The 16,902-nt window shown below is 44.1% G+C and overlaps 1 protein-coding gene across 2 annotated transcripts in view; it reads left to right on the top strand.

The window, feature by feature from the left end:
* LOC126873529 (zinc finger protein rotund-like) overlaps positions 1-16,902 on the top strand; it is a 245,940-nt gene that overhangs the window by 64,601 nt on the left and 164,437 nt on the right. The window contains exons 1-2 of one of the 2 annotated variants that reach the window (XM_050634495.1): positions 7,968-10,666; positions 15,597-15,875. In XM_050634495.1, the coding sequence (XP_050490452.1) occupies positions 10,331-10,666; positions 15,597-15,875 (615 nt within the window). In that variant the 5' untranslated portion in view covers positions 7,968-10,330. Of the gene's footprint in view, positions 1-7,967; positions 10,667-15,596; positions 15,876-16,902 lie in introns of those variants that run through there. The other variant, XM_050634496.1, reaches the window with a different exon arrangement.

Below are 16,902 nucleotides of genomic sequence, written 5' to 3'. Positions count from 1 at the left end.
TTTTCCTTTTTCTATTTTCTTCTTCTCTTTGGTTCGAGTATGTGGCGCGCATTGCGATTCTAGTCTTATCCTGCTTTGTTTACGTCTCGTCAACATAATCGACTATTCATTGGATTACGCTTATTAAATTATTGACATTTAAATTAGAATATGGGAGGTAGTTTACGATGCTAATATTAAATACGCAAGCGTGTTCGATCGTGTGGTTAGGAAAAAATAAAAAGCGTATACTATACAGCGGCTAAAAAACTATACGCGATTTATCGCGTTTATTTATTCAAGTGTGAAACGTTGGAGGCGAACGATGAGTTCGTGTTTCACCCGGTTGAAACGAATAATATAATTACACGAATTTAGTAATAAAGAAAATCATTGTGGCGTGATAATGTCGGCGATGTAAATAAAATACGAGTTATTTGCAACTGCAGCTTCGCGATATCTTTTTTTCCTCTCTTTCTTTCGTTTCATTATTTCCGATCCGACACGTATTTGCAATTCAAGATGGCCGGAATGCTCAGCCCCTATGGTTGCCAGCAGAGAGATTCGTACGGCGCGATAAAAAAAAAAAAGAAGAAGAAAAAAAGAAAAAGAAGAGAGAAATAATAAAAGGGGCCCTCTCTCGACAACGACCAATCGTAGCCCCGCTTGATCATATCGTACAGCTTAATTTATTATTTTATGCGTCGCGCACGTGTGTTACGTGCACACGCAACCATCGTGTGCATCTTAAAGCTTGGTCTGCAAAAAAATGCTACACCATATTCGTATTGAAAACTATATCTGTATATATTTTTGTTTTCTTTCTTAGTCTTATCGCTATTGGAATACGTTTTTACTTCTTGTATGTGGAATTTGCGAAATATTTTTTTGAACATGCAATTTGCGGAAACGTTCATCCTGTTGGATTATTCGCAGGAAATAGATGAGTAATTTTACTTTTTTAAAAACTATAATTAAATTATATTTTTTCAGTTGTATTGCTTTAAGAGAAGATTTATTTACTCGATTATTCGCAAGAAATACAGTACTACGTTGTTATTCAGAAGTTGATATATTTCAGTGTTAGCATCAAGTGGGTTATATTTTTATTTTATATAGAATTCACGTAAATATCTTTCGAAATATTTAATCAACTTAAGGGAAGCTCGATGGTAAAAATGTGATACCGAAACATCGGTTTACTTCTTGCAAAATTTACGAGATACTCTTTTCTTGGATATTTCTTCGATTTGGAAAAAGATTAATTTTTCTTGAATTTTTTTTTTTTTTTTTTTGGACTATAATTTTTATAAAATTTTCGCAATCACATAAATCGAAGAAGCGATTGGTCTCTGAGAACCGCGAATTCGTGAGGGTGAAGATGGACGGGGAAAAGGGGAAAAAATAACGCAGGCGTTTTTCGTGTGGTAAAATGGGGGTAGAACGGGGTGTACGGTAACCAATGAGGTCGAACTGGGCCAGCGAAGAAAAATCTTCGAAGGAGAAAGGGTTGCAAGAAAGGCTGGAGAAGCTCATTCGATCCTTTCACATTTGTTCAATCATCGCGGGAATTCTTATCAACGTATGCAGTTTCGTTTCAAATTTCTTCTGTTTCTTAATTTTATTTCTATTTACACACGCCTATTATTTGGTGAATTTCACGCATTCCATTGATCGATCGTAATTTCTTATCGCTCACTTTTCCTTCGTAAGCTCCGAAAACTCGCTGATATTTCTCAACTTCGAAAGCATTCGTTCTCTAAAAACACTATTTTATTCTTGAGAATTACGAGCTCGTTAGAAACGCGTATTAATTAATTTAGTAAAGCGGAATGTCGAAGAAATCCATGGTGGAGCAATTTTACAGTATACTTAATTCCATAATTTTGCTAGGGATTGGCTAATTAAAAAATAACCAAGTTTCAAAAATTCGATATCGGAGGAATTGTAAAGCGAGATAATTTCGCTGGAGATGGACTCGTTAAAAAATAGCAAAATGGAGTTTGAAAAATCCTACCTAGGAATTTACACTATGACAATTTCAAATATTCGGTTTGACTTAATAAAAAAAAAAAAAAAAAAAAAACAACAGCGTACGACATTTCAAAAATTACGAAATATAATGAACAAATTTTACAGTCGGATAGTTTCACTTAAAGTCGACTCGCTCAAATTGTTGTAAACGTTTCTACGAATTAACAAAAGTTCATCGATGTCCGGTGAACATTCGGCGCACACCACCGACGAAACTTATCGTCTAAGTAAGAAACTAAACGTTTAAATGAAAAAAAAGCACGTAAGGCAAACGCAGAATGTCTTGGACGTACGCAAAAGGGTGGAAGGTGGATACACAAGCGCGCGTTGAGTTTGTGTGGAGGTGCAGAGGGGTGGAAAAACCTACCCCAACGAGGTTGGAGGATGCGCTCGCGATGGGTGGGCAAAAGGGAGAAATAAGAAAAGCCGGAGCCACGGAGGAGACGACGTCGTCGACGACGACGACGGGGTATCTGGGTCGAGACTCGTCGACGCCGACGTGCTGGCGCCAGGCGTCCTTTCCCCCGGCTTTTTTTCGGCAACGAAGCGCTGAGAAAAACGTCGGCAGAGGGAAAAGTACTGCCGCGAGATGCTCGTTGTTTCGCGGTTTTCTACCTTTTTCCATCGCCAACGCATTTCACCCCCGCGTAAGAGGGTTGGAAAGATGATAAGTCAAATTGTTGTTCGATGGAGACCGCGATTCGACGAATGGATTCCACGTTGTTGGCTCCCGAGCAAACTCCACCTGATTTCCAATGGTTTCGTTCCTTTTATCGTTCTCGACGCTTTGCGGCAAAATATTTCTACGAATAAATTAGCCTTACGCACTTTGAGAAACGTCTCGAGGATTTGTAATGGAAGACGTCGCGTCTTCGTAGTTAACGAGTGAGATAGTTAATACGCAGATGAAATTGATTCTTCGTATTTTTATTACCCTCGCGCATTTTGCAAAATTTTCCAAAGAATAGGCAAAATCGTGCGATCGCGTGCAAGTTAAGGGACGAGGCAGTTGATATTTGGATGAAACGAGGATTTCAGATCAATTGCTCCGAGCAATAATTCTACGTGCTAAGATGCAATTCGTATCTACGAATGGTACGTCTCGTGAGTAAATACTTGAGCAGATAAACGATAAGAGAGTCTCTAGTTCATGGTGCTCATAGTTAACTTGAGTAGAGACGATATGTAATATACAGAACATATGTATGTAACGTATATCATGAACACAAATATAACGATTAAAAACGATTAAAAGATTCACTGAAACAAATGAAAGAACTTTGAACAGCGATTCACCGCTTTCCACTGACTCTTCCATTAAGAAAAAGACGACATCGAATCGTTACCTAAAAGAAGAGGATAGCTCTCGAGGGAAGTTTGAAAAGAATCTCCGTACCCGGACGACTTTACTTCCCCTTACGCTTGCTGTACTTGAAAAGTCTCGTCGTTCTAAACAGTTGAGCAGAGCACAGATTTAATTTCTTTAGAGGAGGATGAGGGCGCACGTTGGAGGATGTAGAATCGCGGCCATAAAACCAACGTGGAAGGCTGTTGGCTTGGCCTTTGCACGAAAGTTAGAAGTTAGTTACACGGGGGTGGCCACCCCTCATCTGCATATCCGCGTCCTGCCGCCTCCGTGGAAGCTGGACCACCCCTGCCACCCCGTCGTCTCCCTTTCCAACCCCTCCGAGCTGTAACCAACGTGCCGCCGCCACAAGCTGCTCAACAAGTGGTTCTTCAGTTTAGCGGCCGACTTAGCGCTTCTTTAATTTTCACCTTGCACCCCGACATCGTCATACACCCCGCCATCCCTTTCCGTTAACCTTGGATTTTGCGTCTTATCAGCAGACTGCTCGCTGCTCTTGAGAATCTACGTGGCTTCTTGCCAGCGATCAGACCAAGATTATCGTTATACCTCGTGTTCCTCACCTTCTTTGTGGCTGTTGAAACATTTTTCGCTCGATCCTCGAGCATTTGATGGAGAACCAGAACGTACAAGTATAATTAAGTTGCTTTAGATTTGCTTCGAGTTTGATGGTGTTGTGCCTGCGTTTGAAAACTTTTGGCTAATTCATTCAGATCTTTCTCACCTGGTTGGTACTATCTTTTCTTTCTGCTTTTTAGCATTCTAATCGTCGAAGGAAATTCAAAGCAACTTCCTTTTATATTCTCTCCCACGCTATTTCTTCTTTTATTCGAGTTTCACGGTTTGACGAGGTTCAGAGGTTTATTTATGGTGCAATGATAAACTAGTTGTTATGTTAGCCAGATATTATTTTACTGTTTAGAATTTTTATTATGAACCACTTTATACATATTGACATTGAAAAGAACGAGAAAACAGATTTCTTTTCTTATTTCCCAGTTTCTCTTACAAAGAACCATTCTCCGAGTTTCGGTCAGTCGCCGTTCTCATGATCGAGATCCCGTGACATTCTCGAGAAGTGTCTAATGTTCGCTCAGCAAGGAAATAAGTGTCAGATTAAATTCACAAATTCCTACCTAACACCGCTAATCTGAACGTTCGCTTGGGAAACGCGCGATCATCTCCACACACACAGGAAACACCGACTTCTCGTGCAACAACGGTAAACCTACTACCCTCGGCCGCGACGAGGAAACAAGTTCTCGTGTTCTCCGGTTCTCGATACGGGTAATCGTAAACCAAGCTCCGAGGAAGCATTCCGAGAAACTCCTCTTCCGCTCCACCCAGAAAAACCAAAACACAAATAATCACTGTCGGCGGCGAAAGGGGCGAGATAAGAAAAGAAGGGAGAAATAAAGAATAGAAGAGAAAGAAATGAAAAAAACGGCCGCGTAACCCACAGACGGATGAAAAGGCGCACAGGTCGTGGCTCCCATCATCCTGCTACTTAGGCGAGAGCCGAAAAGACAGAAAGAAAGGGGTGGAATCCGGGAGTGTGAAGGTATTCTGCATGTGAATGGCACAATGGTAATTTGGGGATGCACCGTTAGAGGATATTAGAGGTAGCAGGCGACTACTGTCTCGCCCTGTTTCCCCAGCCCCGATTCCCGTTGCACTTTTATGCAACCACGTGAAACAGCATCTCCGGAACGTCGCCGGAGTCACGTCCTTCCTGGCCACTTCTTTTCCACGCGTGTACGTGTTCTTCGCGTCCACGTGTCCCTTTGTGCACGTATGTATACTCGCGCGTATATGTGAATTCTCGTGTGGTTTCTCGCGCGTGTATGTCTCTGTGTGGATTCGAAGCAACCTCAAAAGCTGATACCACTCGAGAGGAACTACGGTATTACCTGCCCATGTGACCCATCTGTTATTTGCGAGACTCGTTCCCCTTGCGGAAGAATGGGCCGTGGGTTAGCGTACGGTACATATATTATAGCCTGGCCAGCCTCGTCCGAATGCTTCGTACCGATTGACAATAATATAACAAGTGGAGGATTTCGCGGTGGATACGATGGCCATTGATCGCCGAGGGTTGTTAAGCGAAAGAGAGGATCCTTGTTCGTGGAGAGAAAGTGGATAAGGAGGGTGGCTCGTGATGCCGAAGTTGGCGAAGAATCTTGATGCTCGCGTAGCTTGAGACTTTGGCCACATTATCATTTGATCGGTACGTGCGTGCGATTGATGTTTAATCGTTGAAAAATGGAACGATCGATATTAATCGAGTTGATCAGGCTTCTTACTGTGTGGTTAAATTGATACAGTTAACGTGGATTCTGCATTGTAGTACATCGATGGTCTACAGATCGTAAATTATACGTTTCTCTCGTACAGTCGAAATTGATCGAACGATGGATAATTTGTAAATTTTATGCGAAAATTGTTTATCTTGTGGTGCGTAAAATTGCTCCGATCTTGTTATTTCAATTAAACGGTATATAATATATATATATATATAGGATATATTCTGTGTGAAAGAAATTAGTGAAAGATGTTCTCCCGTCGAAATTGGTAAAATAGAAGGTATAAGGAAACGTCAAATTGGATGTTGAAAAGATCGTCACGGGGATGTTCGACCCACTCAACTCCAAGGTACCAGGAGAATTTTCAATTCGCTGGAAAAGAGCCGCAGAACGGAAACGCATCCGTTCCGGGTTCGTCTCGCAACGATGCCATTTATCACTTAAATCGCGTTCGAAGAGAAACGATGATTTCCGTCTCGCTAGGCGTATTACTTTTACATTCGGGACGAGCACGGGGTCCCAGGCTCCATTATCGGAGGCCATCGCTTAAACTGCGTCTCGTTACCGCCTCCGATAAACCATCCCCGGGCAAACAAACAAACAAACAAACAATCGTCTCGAACCGCGAGCAAAGAACCAGCCGGGTTCGATCACCGTCGCGAAAACTAGAACGAACTGTTCTGGAACGAGTTGTTTCCTCTGCTCGCCAGAGAATAAACTCTTCTTCCGTATATTTCGGAACATCTCGTTTCTTACCTTCTTCGAACACCACTAATACTTGATCAATTTGAAGTTAATAAGTCAGCTAGACGAGTATATAAAACCATTGGCAGAGAACGACGTTAGAATTCAGTTTCCAGGAAATCGAATGCGACAGAATGATTTAAGTATATAATAGAAGAAGCGAACGACTCCGGCAGGATATTCGGAAACGGTTACGCTGAATAGAGGAATGTCCTTTTTCGAATTTCTGTCGGGAAGCGAGTCGTAAAGCGTAATTGAAAGGAGACGGGAATTAAAGGAGCGACGGATCAAAGGGATGAGAGCGGCGGCAATCGAATTCCATCGTGACACAGATACTTTATTAGAGCGAAACAAAAGAATCGGACTGAAGCGCGCGCGTCGTCTGCCTGCATCGCTTCGGAGGGTTAATTTATGTACGGAATGTAGCGGTCTTTCGAACTGGTGGCCATGTTGGTTTCGACGTGCCCGTCAAGGTATTCCCCCCGTCGCATCACGCGAGAGCCCCTTTCTCGATCTTCCACCCCCAAGCCCCACTTTTCTTGCCTCCGCGCCGCGCCGCGAAGGAACACACGTGAGAAGCTATCGCACACACGAACGCGAGATACGATGTGTGTTGCTGCGAGCCGGTCGCCAGGGCGCATGCTGCACTGCGCACAACCCCTACTCGGCATCCCCCATCCCACCTACTACAGCCAGAACTACCCTCCAGTTTCTGCACCCCGCTGCAACCCCTTTGGCTGTTCGTGCAGCCCGCCATGCAACCCCCCTAGGAGGCGACTCTTATTATTTCCATTTTTCCAATTCGGTCTGGGGGGCGGGAAACGTGCAACACCCTCCCCTCTGTTCTCTCTACACCCCGCCAGCCCAGTTTTCTACCACCCACGAGGGTTTCTCGCTTGCTCTGGCCGTTTCTCTTTTCCACCCTTACATCTTCTCTCTCTTTCTGTCTCTTTCCCTCTCTCTCTCTCCCCAGGTGGCCAGCCAAAGGAAAAATATCTATATTTATCTGTTTCTTCGCGGGATATATGCCTGCCCCTGCGCCCCTCGCGGCCCCTCGCCTCGCCTCGCGCTATTCGGTCGGTTTCTTTTTCTTTCTTTTCCACTCCACCTCCACCTTGGAGTTTCTCGGTCTCTCCCACCCCTTTCTCGGTCTCTCGTTACCTTTCCGTCTCTCCGCCGTATTCGTGCTCCCTCTCGCTCCCGCGCTTTCTTTCTTTCTTTCGGCCTTCTCCTTACCTCCACCCAACCACCCTCCTTCCTACGGCGCGCGTTGTGGCGGGAGAGACAGATACCGTCGGTGTGAGCGAGCCCGATAGACAACGGAAAGGAGAACGGAGGCGAGTGGTTGGAAAGAGAGAGGAGAAAAAGGAAGCAAAAGACGGAGGGTACCACGACGACGACGACGACGTCGACGACGACGCCGGCGGCCGCGGCGAAGCGTGCGCGCCTTTCCTTGGCCGGCGGCGCGACAAGGAAACCCGAAGGAATGGAAAAGGACGGGGCGAGCGGTAGAAAGCGGAGCAACAGAGAAAAAGCGGCGGAGAGAGAAGGAACGGCGAGCTTCCGCTTCCTTATGCTCCGCCGCGGACTGCATCAACCAGTCGCACGGTCGCGCTCACATAAGAAACTGGGATTCGAGAGGCAACCCCCTACTCGCGAGCCGCGGCGCGGTTTCCGTGAGCGGAAGAGATTCGGTACCCGGGGAATGTCCGTGCTCGCGTGACGCAATCGCGACTACACCGAGCGCGAAAATTTCGTTTCGACGTGACATCGTCGTCAGCCACCTTGGGACTTCGGGAAGGCCAGTTAATTGACTCGACGACGCTCGATTCGCGACTAAGCAGCCGCGTACCCCCACCATCGCCTGATCACCGGCCACGAGTGCGTCCGATCGAGTACGAAAACGCTCGAGCCGGCCATCCGGCCCGTCGGATCGGGTCCCGTCGCCTTCGTCCGGCCGTTCCCGTCGGTTTTTGGGCCCACGCTCGACGAATCGCGTGTCTCGAACCCCCCACTGCTCCACTGGACATGAAGAAGGGAGGCCATCGGGCCTCCTGGACGACTCTTGCAGCCGTCAACGAACCAGAAAACATGCGCCGCGCTGAGAAACCAACGATCTCCATGGATGCCTAAGGATGTTCCTCGACGCAACCAGAAGCGGAGGATGTACCTCTATCCGTTTCCTCTTCCTCTTCTCTCTCTACTTCTTCTCCTTCTCACCGCGCTACCTCTTCTTCTACCTGGTGACGGACGAGCCCGACCAGGCGGAGGAGGATCTCCATGGGAAGAAGCGTCGAGGGTGAAATCGTCTTAATGACGGGGTGCGGGCTCCTCGATGACGCTGTTGCACACCGACGTGGAGGGAAACAGAGGGAAGAAAGGCAGAGGAAGAGAGAAGAACGAGAGAAGAAGAGCGTGTGAGAATACGAGAGGGCCAGAGGGGCAGAAACGATCAACCAAAGTTCCTATTTTTCACGTGTTTTATGCGAATATCGCTTAACAAAGTAGGACGTAAGAAGAGAAGAAGAAGAAGAAGAAGAAGAAGAAAAAGAAGAAGGCAGATTAACGCGTTTCTCTCTCGGATTGTCCGTATCCGGGATTCGCCTGATTAAAGTGGGGAGAAGCGCGGAGGGTGAAACGCGGGACACGCGCGAACACGCACGCCGGAAACCTCGTGTCCGCGGCACCAGGGACACCCTCCCGCGCTAATTAGCCAGCCAATTAGAAAGACCGCGGCCATGCGTAATGAGCTGCGCGCGCAAAAGTTCCTAAACGCCACGATACAATGTTTTTTCATGCGGATGCCTCGTTTCGCCGGCCTGCTTGCGTCACAGGCGACCACTGATAATATTGATAAGACGTAATATACGCTAAGCCGTAGAGAATAAAGTAGTAAGACAAAGGAAAAAGAACAAAAAAAAAAAAAAACAATTTAGCGAAAGTTAACGCGACAAGCAAGAAGAGCTGCGGGATATCGGGACCGAGTTTACGTCTTCGTGGTGAAAAATCGACGAAGTCGCTGGTTTATTAACGACGATGCTGTTTACGAAGAGTATGAATCGAGCGGAATGTGAATTTTCAGAAAGGACGGTCGTCCTGGGAGAAGGGAAATCGTGTCTCGCAGCGTCCAGATTCGCCAGGCAATAAGAAAACACGTACGAATTTAAAGAAAAAAAAAAAGAGAAAAAAAACAGAAAAACAGGATATCTGGGTGGCTGTGCCGAAACGGACAGAGTGTAATTTAATTCGCGAAGTTCCAGCGAATCGATCGAGTCCCGATCGCCCATCGAAGCAGCCGTTTTCTCCAAATTTCTTCCCTTCCTTCCCCTCTTTTCTTTTTGTTTTAAACCAAAGAAAACGTCGTTTTGAACGTAACCGAGCTGTCACGTGGCCGCTCCCCTTGAAGCAATCCTCGAACCGCGACGGTGGTGTCCTGTCGACGGTGTTTTTAACCTCTCTAAGCGAAACGGTTCTCGCGCTACGATTAATAAATATATACCTAGGAAATTAAGCGAAGAAGAGCAAATCTATATATATATATATATATATATATACATCTATATTATATATACACACTTGGAAAAGCGTATTTAATTATATATTCCTATACACATGCAAGGAGCACATGTACAGGTATTTTAATAAGCTCGCGTATAACTAGCCTCGGTATAAGTGTTCCGATAAAAAAAGTACTAGCGAGGGAAGCACAAAAGGTAAAGCTCGACGCTTAGAAGGAAAAAGAAAAAAAAAAAATTTCGCCGGATTTGTTCCCTCGCCTTCCGGTTTCCGGCCAAAGAACAACGCAAATTTTTGCAACAACAAGATTGGTATTTTTTATGAAACGCGACACAGCAACTACGGTGGAACGATATAGTAGAGTACGAGGTTAAAGGAGTATAATAAAATGTCGACGATGAGTGTCGTGTCGAATTCGTCGGTCGAGGTCGACTCGGATTCCTCGAACGACGTATCCAGCAAAGACGATGGACCCGCCGAGCAAAAGTTCATCCTGCGTAACGAGCTGTACAACAGCCTGCTGGCAAGCGCCCTCGGCAAGACGGTGCTCAACAGGCACCTGAACTTCAAGGAGCAGGGGATTAATTTTAATCTGGCCAATTTAAAGGATAACCTGAACGCGCTTGGCGCCCTTAAGGAGCTGAAGGATCTCAAGGGTTTGACCGTGAGCAGCGTGCCGGCTTTCCCAAGAAACCTTGCTCTGCATAGGGAGGACCACGACGAGGTCAGACTATGTTCCCCACCATTCATCCATCCCCTTTATCTATTTTCTACTCGTTTTTCGTTCGTTCCTCGTCATCGATGGATTTTTCCTTCGTTTCTCGTCGTCGATGGATTTTTTTTTTTTTTTTTTTTCGTTGAATCGTAATCGACTGATAAATGGGGAATGACGTATTGCCATGGAAAGTGAAGAAAGTAGTGCTGTTGGAATTCTGGCTTGCATAAGGAATGCTGACCGCATTGATTTGTAGTGTAATAGGGCCGCAATCTTAAAGCCAGGTGTATAATTTTTTTTATCGTTTACTACTCGAAGATCTGTACTTTCAGTTCTGTAATCGAATACTCGGTGGAAATTCGGATTGGCGGGAGATAGAGAACTATAAGATTGAAGGGTACTGAGAAAAATGCTTGCTATAAAAAATATTATTCGTCGTTTTCCATTCCTATAACGAGTGACACGAAAGATGTATAGATAATTTTCATTTGCATTTTTATTTCCAAATAATTTCACGTACGATGAACATGTACATATTCAGTGTCAGAAACTGTGTGCATAGAATTTTATAATTCGATAGGCGAATAAAATTGTTTTAGAGGATTGAAAACTTTTAGCATCAAATGTTTTCAGTGTTCTGCTGATTGTAAATTATAATTATCGGAAATACCATCGTGACACTCTGTTCGGTTCGTAACACACGATAGCACTCCGTAGAAAGTAGAAAAGTTTCGCAGTAAACAGCCGCCTCTCTCTCGAGCCATTCCGAACTTACGGCATCAAGATCAATAATCCCCGAAAGATTCCACGTCTTCACTGACCTACCCTTTTTCTCGCGATTCGAGCAACCCCTAAGAGTAGAAGAAAACAAATTCACAAATTCTTCCGCAAGGAAAGAAAAGACCCAAGTACAAAGTACCCACCGAGCAAACAAATCAATTGCCAGCGAAGAAACTAAGAGATTTTCAAACGAATTCGCCTTTAAGAAACAAAGAAAAATAAAAAAAAAAAAAAAGGGAGGAAAAATACGTCGACGCAACCTCGAAGAAATTATCCAGCGTGCTCCACTTTTGAGAAACAGACGAATTTGGGGGTGTACTTTACGAGGAATCGGCAGACGCTTGACGCATAAGTCTTTGGTCGGAAAGTTAGCGGATACTAGATACCAGTTTCCGTGTAATGGACGCGGAAAACAAAGCGGTTGTAGATGCAACTCGCAGAGATTTCGCAGTTCGAGAAAATCCTGTTTACTTGACAATTACTTTTTGTTCCTCCATCGAATTGAGACTTCGACTTCTCAACTAAGTACTTTGTCACTTTCTGTTCACATTCTCTTTTTACCTTCTCTCCTTGGTTTCACCATTCTTTCTTCTTTGTGTTTCCTAAAAGCCTCGATTAAATCGCTATTTTGAATCTTGTGATATTCTTATTAGTAAAACAGTATTGGTAATTTTATTGGCATAAGTACGGCTGCAAAACTACTCTGCCTTAGACTTAGAATGACCTGGACAGTACATTCCTAGTTAATTTAATTAATTCGTAGTTAATCAGAAAATGGCGATATATTTTTACGTACATTTTTCTTCTCGAGAAAAATGAAAGACGAGTTCATTTTTATTTATTCGTCCATGGCCGAATATCGAAATCCGCGTTCAGAATGTTAACTTTACCATCTGTCTTGGCTCTGTTAAATCCTTCTCGCCCACCAAATAAAGATTCCGTTGTTGCCCCTCCTCTGCGTTGTTTTAACTCGCGTAATCATTGGATTATATCACCGCAGGCGTCTACAATTATATTCCCTGCGTATAAACAAGCTAAATACGGTGGAAATCGGCGGTGAGACAGCGGCTTTCTTAGCGGGTGGAAATTTTTCCGCGGCTTAATTCATTAACTTGTACGACCACAGCCCTCCGTGTCGGCTTCCTGTTGCTTCCTTTTGCTCCTGGCCGAGTTATCGCCGTGTGGCAACTTTTCTTGGCACGTTCGCGGTTTTGGCTCGGTTTGCTTCATTCCGCGACAACTCTTGACCCAAATCCATGACGCACTTTTCCCCCAGTTTGTTTTTTCCATCTCTTCCTTTCTTTTTTTTTTTTTCTTTTTTCTACTCGCCCGAACGACGCCGAAACGTCTCAGTGAAAAATTCACCCCAATTACGCTCTTGTTCCGCGAGCGTTCTTTCGATCTTTTAGTTGTTTTTATGGTCGATAAAAATTACATCTCTGCACAGAAGCTGTTAAAAATAATGCCAAGCGAATGCCGCAGCGAACCTCTGGCCGCAAATTTTTCGAGCAATCTTACGTCGTATGCGGGAATAACATGAGATTTTGACGTAAAGCTGTTAATTAGATAATTACACCGCGAATATTGATGCGAATCTAAATCTTTACGACGTTTACGACCGAGCAAATGGAATCTACTTGAATAGAATTTCGCAGAAATATACGAAATACCGAAAGTAAAATGTTGGCTGTAACGTGTGACGAATTAAACAGTTAGGTGAACTATCGTATCGCATTTGCGTAATTGCGATCCTCTTTCTGTAGAATCGAACAGTCGACGTTTCGTCGAATATGGGGAAGCAAGAAGAGAGAAGCACAGGGACACAGAGGAGCACAAGTCGGTTGGAGAACGTGTAATTAACTGCGAGGCAATAATGAAACGCATCATCCCCCTTGGTCGGAGAAATAACAACCCTTCTGGGGCCCCGTAGCGATTATTCTTTGAGAAACTAGCAATCCGCACTGCGATTTCTAACGAGCTTTCTCACGATCCGTGTTAGACGATCAATTAACAAATCTGCCCTCGTTAATTACTAGCTCGGTCGTTCGACCGAGCGTCGAGGGTTGAATAAAGAATTTCGTTGAAAGGAAGTTCATTGATACGAGAATTCATTGAGATATTAATAAAAGACAGTCATTCTATTTTATCCTGCCTATGGTTTAATACCTTTTAACAATTTCGATGTTACGGAAACGCATACACCTAATTTTTAAACAAATTGACAGAATAATCGACTCGACGCAACGCGTGCGTCGATAGCAGCAACCGTGTGGAAATTCGATTGTATTTTAAACGTTGATATTTATCGAACTCTAACGCTTAGTTTCTACGACGTTAAGGTCAATACATAGAACGTAGCAGTATATCGCGAATACTATTTTCGCTTGTTTCCATTTCCGCAAGGATGAACGCCGCAGTTGCTGCGTTCGACGACGTATCGATTCGCCATCATCTGACATTTCTCCGTCCGCCTCATAGCCATGAATTTCTCATTGCGAACAGTCGATGGCTACGATCGTTGCGCAATTATGCACAGCCGAATTCCCGTGCACGATTTATTCTCGAACATCTACTCCTTCGATTCAACCGAGTCTCACCGCAATGAATGGATTTCTTCGTTCTTCGCAGCGTCAATTATCCGCTGTCATCCGCCCTTCTGCGAATTATCTTCATTCATGATTTACAGATTTATTTAATATTCCGCGGGGATAGATCGAGAGAGAAACATCTGACGATTTAATTCTTGCGAACATAACAATAGAAATATCGTAGATTCTATTTCACAATTTATTCACCATCATTTTACAAAATTAACTTTATCCTACGTATTTTACTTCTTTCTCCTATTATCGCACAATTGCTATACGATCTGATGGTTCTTTGATCCGATCACGATCTCATAGAGTAGCGATATTGTCGCCGATAAATATTTTTAAATGTGGAAATTTCACGTTTTCAAGTCGCATTACGTCATGGCCGACTTAGCCTTTCAAATTAATCAAGTCGTATACTCGCGTACTCAAATTAATTCGTATGGTCGTTGTTGAACCTAAATGTGTCAGGAAAGTAGGAGAGTTTGATCGTTTTAATTGATAAAGAACCTGAAATACGAGCGGAAATCCGTTACGTCTTAACGCTCATAGCGTTGAAGCGCTCTTTGTCCTCGATATCAGCAAGATCTTAATCTTTGATCGCAAATAAAATGTATATACGTACATCGTAAGAAGAAGTTTGTCAGGGTAGCAGGATCTCGGTTTAGCCCGTTCAGGTGTCCGGGCGTCACGCTCGCTGATTTATCGATCAATTTATTAATGGGTCAGCTCTTCTCGTGCGTTCCATCATGAATATCCGATGAAGCGGCTCGGACAGACGAGCGAGCCTCATAATTACTGTGATTAATGCTCGGGATCGGGATTAATTGCCTGGCCGGGCTCATTCTCGAAAATTGTTGGTTCGCGGAAAAATCGGCTAACCGGTCTGCGCATCTTTTTTTATCTCTTCCCTTACCAATCTTCCTTTCTTCCGCTAATTCTTTTCCTCTTAACGAGAGTCACGGCTACGATCGTCACGATCGATAGCACAGTCGAGTGATTTTTGTGCAAATTCATATTTTTCGGAATACGATTAAAATAGAAAATTGCTCCATCCAACTGTAATCACAGGTGTCATAGAAATCGCTATACTTTGGACATCTTGTACATTTCTTCGTATCACGCGCATCGCGTGCAATTTTCCACTTGCCATAAATCGACGAGAATCCGCAGTCTGTTGTTCGTTATCAGCGCTTTCTTCGAGTGTCGACCGCGAAATATCAACGAAACGTTGAAAACTGTGGCGGCTTACTCCGAGCCTTGCAACACTTTTCAAGGCCATTCGCAACCACGTTCAACAATGTCAACGGTTTGCGGTCAGCAAGTTGTTCCAGTGACATTACCAACTAGCCGAGGCGATGAACGTTTAAAGACAAATTATAAGCGTCGCTACTGTGACGATTTCCGACCACAGAGCGCTAATTATATATCTTTTTTTGCTATCTAAAAATCTAAACCAGTCACGCAACAAGTAGAAGGAAATCTCGCCCCGGCTCGCAGGAAGAGGAACGTTTAATCCGCTGGATCGATCGATCTCCAATTAACCTGGTTGCTTTTCTACCTTGCAGAAAGCCTCTTTCGCGTGGTCTGAGGGCGGCGAGGAAGGTGGCGGGGGCGGAGGAGGCGGCGGAGGTGGAGGCGGAGGCGGTGGTGGAGGTACAACCGGCACCGGTACCGGAAGCACGGGCCCAACCGCCACCGGAGGCGGTGGATTGGCCCATTGGGTCAGCGTGATGGCGGAACACATCCACAATCCACACTCTGCTACTGGGGTGGGCGGTGTCCATCATCAGCAACAGTCACCCCCTCAGCCACCATATCCATGGAACAACGGCCTCTCCGGTGATGTGAGTAGCTTTACCTTTTAATTCGACGAAATTTTCGATCGACGAATTACGCGATCTTCTTGTCCCAGTGACGGCCAAAAGAAAGATTTTTAGAATAGAAGTCAAATAAAAAGGCGTTGTAATTTTACAAAATGTATATTATTATTCGTATATTCTGAAGAAAACAACGAGCATGTAGTATACATAAAGAATATGTGGTATATAATTGCACGTGACACGGTAGGCGAATGTTTAGTACGAGAAAACTGCAGGATAGAGATTTTACTTTGCTCGTATACGCAAGTATCAATTAAGTTAATTTTCTTTTGTCCGCCACTGTTCTGTATGCGAGTTTACACTTGAATAAATTTTTGCGTCGTTATTTTTGCGTCACGCGAGACGATGTCCGAGAACCGTGTAATGTTAGTACGTACAGGGATCTGCGGGAAGATCGCGGAACTACATGGTTGACAGTGTTAATTAGTAGGAATTAAACAGTGCGGTATCGCGAATAAGCTGAGAATGATAATTGGCAGAAACGTGGTAGGGATGTACGTGTAGCTGCTTAGGAGATAGGCTTTCGGAGGTGAAGATTACTCTGCTATTAATTAGCAGCGAATTAATAAGAAATTAGGAAGTTTAGAATCTTTCTTTGGAGATTTATTGAACATATTGTTGTAATACATATACTTTACGAAACTCTTTTCGTAATATTTTCCACCACAATCGTCGATGATGTTCCGCCAACACTCGAATCAACGGGAATGAAACCGTGGAAGAGTCTTGTGGAACGTTGAAAATAACAATAATTGTCAGAAATACAACGAACGAAGTGAAACACTTGTGACGAATGTTCCGCAGCGAAAGTTACTCTCCCATTGATCGTGTTTCTCAGAAACCGTACGGATAGATTGCTTAAATATAAACGCAGAGGTGTAATTTTCTGTTATAAAATTTACCTTAGAATATGGTAACAATTTATACTATACGCTGCGTACGATAAAGAAATCCATGGAGATTTTAAAATATTGAACACCAATTATCGGTT

The sequence above is a fragment of the Bombus huntii genome, chromosome 14, assembly GCF_024542735.1.
Source record: "Bombus huntii isolate Logan2020A chromosome 14, iyBomHunt1.1, whole genome shotgun sequence".
NCBI classification, from domain to species: domain Eukaryota; kingdom Metazoa; phylum Arthropoda; class Insecta; order Hymenoptera; family Apidae; genus Bombus; species Bombus huntii.
Note: the sequence above shows the minus strand (reverse complement) of the source record. Positions and strands in the feature narration are given on the sequence as shown.